Source organism: Bactrocera neohumeralis, chromosome 2, assembly GCF_024586455.1.
Source record: "Bactrocera neohumeralis isolate Rockhampton chromosome 2, APGP_CSIRO_Bneo_wtdbg2-racon-allhic-juicebox.fasta_v2, whole genome shotgun sequence".
Lineage (NCBI taxonomy): Eukaryota > Metazoa > Arthropoda > Insecta > Diptera > Tephritidae > Bactrocera > Bactrocera neohumeralis.
Window position 1 is genome coordinate 46630472 of NC_065919.1, and position 7402 is coordinate 46637873.

The 7402-nt window shown below is 36.1% G+C and overlaps 1 protein-coding gene across 1 annotated transcript; it reads right to left on the reverse strand.

Moving 5' to 3' along the window:
* Window positions 1–3884: 3884 nt before the first annotated feature.
* LOC126759773 (uncharacterized) lies at window positions 3885–5673 on the reverse strand. The gene is made up of 3 exons (XM_050474920.1): window positions 5656–5673; window positions 4182–4309; window positions 3885–4119 (listed from the first exon to the last, which is right to left on the reverse strand). Exons 1-3 carry the CDS (start codon window positions 5671–5673, stop codon window positions 3885–3887), a joined length of 381 nt encoding a protein of 126 aa, XP_050330877.1.
* Window positions 5674–7402: the final 1729 nt, after the last annotated feature.

Consider the following 7402-nt stretch of genomic DNA (forward strand, 5'->3'; position numbering starts at 1 on the left):
TAAAATATGGTCAAGCGAAATCATGCCCAACGATTGGAATTTAAGTGTGCTCTGCCCAATTCACAAAAAGAGAAACCCCACAATCTGCGCCAACTACCGTGGGATAAGTCCCCTAAACATCGCATATAAGATTCTATCGAACGAGTTGTGTCAAAAATTAAAACCCGCCGTCAACAATATGATTAGACCTTATCAGTGTGGCTTTAGACCTGGAAAATCAACAACCGACCAGATATTCACCATGCGCTAAATCTTGAAAAAGACCTGTGAAAAGAGGATCTTCGTCAATTTTAAAGCTGCTTTTGACAGCGCGAAAGGAGCTTCATATACAGTATGCCCCTATATCTGTATTTGGTAACCCCGCAAAACTAATGTAAATGTATAATGTATAAATTGACTTTAAGCAATACCAACAGCTCTGTTAGGATCAGTAAGAACCTCTCAATGTCGTTTGATACCAAACAAGGTTTCAGACAAGGCGACTTCTCATCATGCGACTTCTTCAATCTACTGCTGGAGAAAATTATTCCAGCTCCAGAGCCTAATCGAACAGATACAATTTTCTATAATATTCGACTCACTACCCGTCGGGGGAAGCAGAGGAAGAATGGAGTAATTTAAAGAACACTAACAAAGTGAGGTGAAAAATTAGCCAACCGCAGCTAGATTTCATGACACACTGGCGTAGTTTGTTTTTAAACTGGATGGCGTCTTGTTTCGCCGTGGAGGGAAGTGCGAACGCACGACACCTAAGTAAATTAAGTTGGCCATTACTCAGCCAGTTTCCTAACTTCACTGCGATATTAAACCACTACATAGTAAATGCTGACGTTATGTAAATTTACAAGTATGTAAACGTGTGCGCGTCGTCAATAGCGTTTATCTTCACCAAAACGTGCAACAAAATGCAGTGCAAAACGAAAAAGTGTGCTAACAGAAAATCGCTAACCAAAGCCAGCTGTGCGGAGAGACAGCCATTCGTCCGACAGTCAGGTAACGTAGCCAGGCTGTTGTTGTATTCATTGTAGACGCGCGACATTGAGGCTGGCTGTTGTCACGCAAAGTGCAGGGAATAAAATGCATTTAAAAGAGAATTGCGATGCATGAAATGGCGAAAGCGTGGCAAATGCGGGCTATTACTGCCACCAATGCTGACAACTAAGTGCTTTGTTCGTGCCGCCAACGCTGGCCAGTTGCGTCCGTGAGCGTGTGTATGTGTACGTGGATATGTGGCGGCATAGTATGCTGCTGGTGGAAGTTGTTAAGACGAATGGCAAAACCAGCTGGAAGCTCTGAACGCATAATGGCGGTTGCATTTCCGTTTCACTACAAAATGCTCAAGTATCATTGGTGTCGTAAATGCAGAGTTTATGCTACAATATGCGCGAAATACACACAATACTATAAACTTGCGCCAAGTGCTGCTCAAGCGACGTGCTGAAATATGCAACATTAAGCAGTATTACTGTCATATTTGCATGATATATCCAATTTTAAATAAGAAGAATTTGAAATTGTTGTGTCTTAACGTTTCTTATTTTAAGTTAATAATTTCCTCTTTGCGTATTAACATTCAAAATCAATTCGTAATACGATTGTCTTTTTGAAGTACATAAAGTGCATTCGGAAATTTTTTCGATAAGTGAAATTATTGTACAAAGGAGTTCCATTAAATTTTGTGTGCTTAATCAAATTTCTGGAGCCAAAGCATTCAAAATGTTGGAAAAGGCCTTCGGTGGAAATTGTCTAGCGCGAGGAAGTGTTTTTGATTAGTACGAAAGAAGGTCCAGATGCCGTTGACGATGGATCACATCCAATATGGCCATCAACATCAACTAATGACCAACAGGTCAATAAAATATTGTAATTAGTGCTTGAGGATCGATGATTTACAGTAAGTGGTCTTTCTATCATCGAAAGGACCACTGAAAACCATTTTGAAAGTTCATTTGAGCTTAAGAAAAGTTAAAGCACGATTGGTTCCGAAATTACTAAGTTTTTTCAAAAAGCAGCGTCGCATTAACGTCTGTGAAACAGTACTTTCCGACTACCAGGATGTCATGGTACGTATTATTACTGCCTATAAGTCGCCGTTTACGCTGCGGAAGCAAACGATCAGTCGGTCGAATATCGTTGCCGATGCCGAAAAAACCACGCCCCAGCAGGTTGAAAATCAAGTATTCTTCGACTATTGACGACTAGGACCGGCTAAGCTGTCAACAAGGAATACTATTTATATGTATGTTAGGCTTCGTTTGCGCGAAGCTATTCGTAAAAAGAAGGCGGAATTATGGGCCGACAACTGTTTGCTTTTGCACCATGATAATGCACTATCGCATACTGCATTGATTCCTCGTGAGTTTTGCGGCAAATTTTCAACCATTATCGATCCTCAGCCTCCTGGTATTCGCTTGAGTTACCTTCGTTTGACTTCTGGCTATTTAGCAAACTCAAACGAAAAAAGTATTTCGAGCCGAAAGGCTCAGTTTTCGACCTCTTTTTACAACAATTGGGGTAATATTCTCTCTTTCAAGGTGTCAATCGTCTCGGCCTTATCAGCGTAGCCAATTGCTATCACATAACCTCACAAAAATGTTCATTTGCAAACGCAGTAAGTCTGTTCATTATGAAATGGTAACCCAAACTAAGTAAATATAAATGAAATATAAGCTATCAAAAAGGCGAACTCCGAAAGAAGTATGGCCCCATTGAAAACCACATGAAACACCCGTTATAAACTGTAATGTTGAGCTCATTGACCCGTCTTCTCTACGCAATGACAGCTCTCATGTTTCGAACACTTACGCGCACTAGACCACATTGTTGTTATTAACTAGTAACTAAGCCGAGCTCTCGGAAGGAAGTTGGTCAACAAATTTAACTCTGTGATAATATTTTTGGTTCATGGGAATCAGTGACTTTTTTCCATAGTTATGCTATCTTAAGTTGAGATTTGAAATATAAGTTTGAATAAAACCAGTTTGCACATGTTGAGCGTTTTCGGAAAGTTTTCCAAATTCTACTCCAGAAAATGCAAAAAGGAATATAACATTAGAGACTTTCACATCAAATTATCGGTTATTCGAGGGAAGTCAAAAGCTTCATGTTCCGGTTAGGATCCGTTGTGTTATCTGCTGTGGTATGCATAGGAGACTTTGAATATAACAAATTCGTTTGCGACGGATGGTACTAAACAAATTAATCTATCGACCTAGGCGTAAGCCATATACGTACCTAGTTCGAGCAATATCCGTAAATTGATAGATTCCTGGAAGTTTTATTTCTGTAGCTGCTGAGCTGACTTTTTCGAAGCGATGGTCTCTACCGATGGAGTAAAGTAATTAAGCTGAAACATGAACGCTGCTTAAAAGAGGCAATAAGAAACTAGCAAAACTTAAAAGCAAAATGTCTACTGCATTGAGCATTGCCTCTAAATAGCGTTTACGATGGAACTTTGAACGACTTTAACTTATGAAAAGAAAGATGCATCAATGAGCAACTAATAAGGTGCTTTGTGAGATCACATGTAAAAGGTGTTAAAGAAAAAAATACACGAAGATCCGTATCCTTCGATGATCTAGAAGATGAAATGGAAATAGAACCTAATCAAACTAAGACATTATTTAAATATTTCAATGATGAAACTGCAAAATTGATTTGATAAAAGTCATGCATGAAACTCCTTTGGATGCTTTGAAAAAATCGTTAAGCAATATTTTAATTAGATTATATTTATTGTCTTTTCTACTTTATAATAAAATACTTTCATTAAAAAATTGTTGATTAGTTATGGTTTATATAGATTTATATTAATTATTTCCATTGTGGAGATTTCCACATAAATTTCTTGCTTGAATGTAAAACCAACATTTATACATTTTTCACTATTTACTGCCTTTGGCCAATGACATTAAGAGCTTGGCACTGAATCCACGCTTCATCACCTTAACACGCGTTTTGTAACCATTTTTATCGGCTGTATATATCGTCATTGTCTCAGTATCGCTCTTCTCGTCATAGGCCGTGTACATGCCCATTATCACCAATTCCTCATCCGCTGTACCGGGATTCATAATAATGCCAATCTCCTCACGTATACTGCCATTCGGCTCGTCCTGCCTAGGTAGATCAAAGGCGACAATTAATATGTTAAAATAGTTATAGACTTGTATGCCAGTTACTTGAATCGATAGCCCTCCTTTGTGGGCACCTGACTGTAGTACATGGTGATGAATCCAGGATAAATATAGTCCAACATTTGGGTATTTGCAGAGAGCAAAGAGGTGATAAGAATTGATGCCGTCAAAAGCTACATTATGACAATAGAGCTATAAAAATTAATTTGAACTTGAATTCTTATTGCAAAAGATCGTAAATATACAAGTAGATTTTGTGTTACGTGTCTCGAGCTTGAACCATTTTCCTGCCAAAAAAGATTAATAATTCGAGGCCAGGAACAGCAGCAACATTTTTACGTAAATATATTGATTATTGGATTTAAAAGATTACTAAAAATTAGAGTGTGTATAATGCTGATGAAATATATATTTAAACCATCCATACAGAGCTCGAGTGAGGCACTCGATGTGAAACCACACGCATAAAGAAATGCGAAAGTGTTGGTAAGCAATATACGTATTGGGAACCCACAACATCGCTTCATGATCGATTTTGTACAAATTCACTATTTCTCAGCCCAAAATTATTTGCGACTTTTTAGTAAAATCAATATGATTTAATACCAGTGCCGTTGAGAGCGCAAAGTTGGAAGAAATTGTTTGATCTAAACATCTTGCTGTAGAAGTCACCTCGAGGAATATTAAAGTTGTTTCAATTCTTAAAGATACAGAACTAGCTTTCAAAGGAAATATAACTTTAGAAGCTGATCAAAAGGTGGAATGGTCATTTCAGCGTCATTTTAATGTTTGTAGAAGAACATAAGACGGGATTGCTGCGTAATATTCTGCTCTTCTTCGAGCTTTTCGAGTAATGATTTCTTGTGCCGTAACCTCAGAACTAATCCGTAATTACGATTTCTAACAAACATTTTAATATTGGCCAAACATGAAGCGCGTCAAGTTTTTATGGTAATAAGTAGTTGTAACAAATCTGCTTGGGAATTTGTCGGTTGTATTAAATTTATCTACAAATGAATATTTTCAACCAAAGTTGAATCAAAATCGACCATGTTGTAAAAATTACTCCAATATGCCTTTATATGCGCTAAAATTTTATGTAATTCAATTAAAAGTCGAAAAAGTATACTGGAGTATTCCATAAACCGGATCCTAATTCGGTTGTAGATCAGATCCGTCGATCTAATATTATGAAAAAGCGCTCAAAACTATAAATTTAAATATTTGACCAAATATGCGAGCGAAAAAAATCTTCGAGTTATCAACTTTTAGTAGAATCACTTTTCTTATCACTTCTTAGTTAATATCACATTGAAATATCAAACAATACATTCTTATTATTTCGTGCTTTTGCAGTATTTACTTTTCATATTCAATATACCATATTTCACACAATATGAAAATTCATTGAAATTAACTTTGCAAATATTGTATAATGTTTTCCTTGTAATATAATAAAAGGTGTGACATATTCAATAGTTTTTGTAACTAATCGCCAAGCTTCTTCTGGATCACATACCAACTTTGTGGACACCATTTTGCACTGTATTACGTTAAAGTTCAAATAAACGACTGAAGCATTGTAAAAAGAGGCGTTAACATGAAGGTTTCCAATCATATGCCATTGAGTCCATCACTTCAGATATGCATCATTGTGATTTGCAAGTGGATATACGCATACAGTGACAAGTGAAAAAATGCACTTTTTGCAAGGCAATAAAATTTATTTCAATTGTCAAAACGAAAACTTAAAAAAAAGGCGAACCGAAAAACGATTGGTGTAAATCATATAAAGTGAGTTAATTAAATAGAGATTAAAGAGAGCAAACTGTCATAAGAGATTTGCATGTATGTACATCATTGTTCTGTATTCGACTGAATAATATGGTTGAAATATTCTGCACATTTTTTGATCAAGGCTAAACTCAAGCATAGCAGGCAAAATGTACATATAACAGCTTAATATGAACTTACTTTTAATCTAAGTTGCATTTTTACTGTATTCCACTGTAAATAGACACATATATGCAAAGAAAATACGTAACATCGAGGTAAACAGGTGGGTCCAACAATTCAACTGCAGTGATTTGCAGATTTGAAAACCATCTTTTGATGTTGTAATTAATAATCAACTAGTATATGCTCCGTTCTTGGCGATTTTATTGATGATTCGTTATTTTAAATTGTACAAGCTTGGAGACAGTATGACAGAGTAATAGACACCTGCTTTGACAAAAGATCAATTAAATACATTTTTAATTGCACTCACTATTGAAATGTCATGTACCAGACATGCAGAGCATATCTTTAAAGAATTTATGAGCTGCACATGGCACTCATCCTATACTGAAATTATAGTTCGAAAATATCAAGGTTAATGTCTAAAGTGAGGGTTTCGAAATAACGGTTACAGCAACAGCAGTAGTCCAGCTTGATCATTGACCTATTCTTCACAATTCCTCGTTACTTCCGTTTGTCAACCCGTGACCCAAAAATACTTAGCAATTGTCGGTGTATTTTTCTCAAACAAAAATTTATAACAGCAATCTGTCCAAAAATTGAGATCAAAGTTGGGGTACTAAAAGAGCTTTGACCACTACAGGGAGTGCGGTTGTCATCTATCAAACCAACCCACCTTGTAATTACCAAATTTTCTTCAATGAAAAGCAACTGATTTTAATACTTACAATTACTATAATTGAAGTAGGCTGCAGCCCAATAGGTTTCTTAATAATTTCTATATTTTCTTGAAAATTTATGGCTATAAATAACATACGACTTGTATGAATTCCAAGAAAACCTATCTGTATATTCAAAAATATATGAAAATTCCATTTTGCTTGAATGACCGTAACAAAATGGATTTGTTATTTTGCCATAAATAAATTAAACATATTAACTTCAAGAAACGATGGGACCTTATTCATCGACAAGAATGACGTACAACTCTAAACTAAAAAAATTTTTCTACTAAAAAGTAAACCTCCTTAGGTCTACACATTAGGCTTGGTATGTATGCTTTTCACGATCTTACGTAGGTTGCTAAATATATTTTTGGCCTAATAATGTAAATAGGCATATTTATCAACGAAAATGGTTTTTTTGTTGTGCTGTTTTGTTTCGGGCTCATACGCATAGATCCATGATTCGTCACCCGTGACGATCTTATAAACGTCTTTTGAAGCACCGCGATCGTATTTTTTCAGCATTTCTTTACACCAATCCACACGAGCCTTTTTTTGAGCGATTGTGAAATTGTGCGGGAT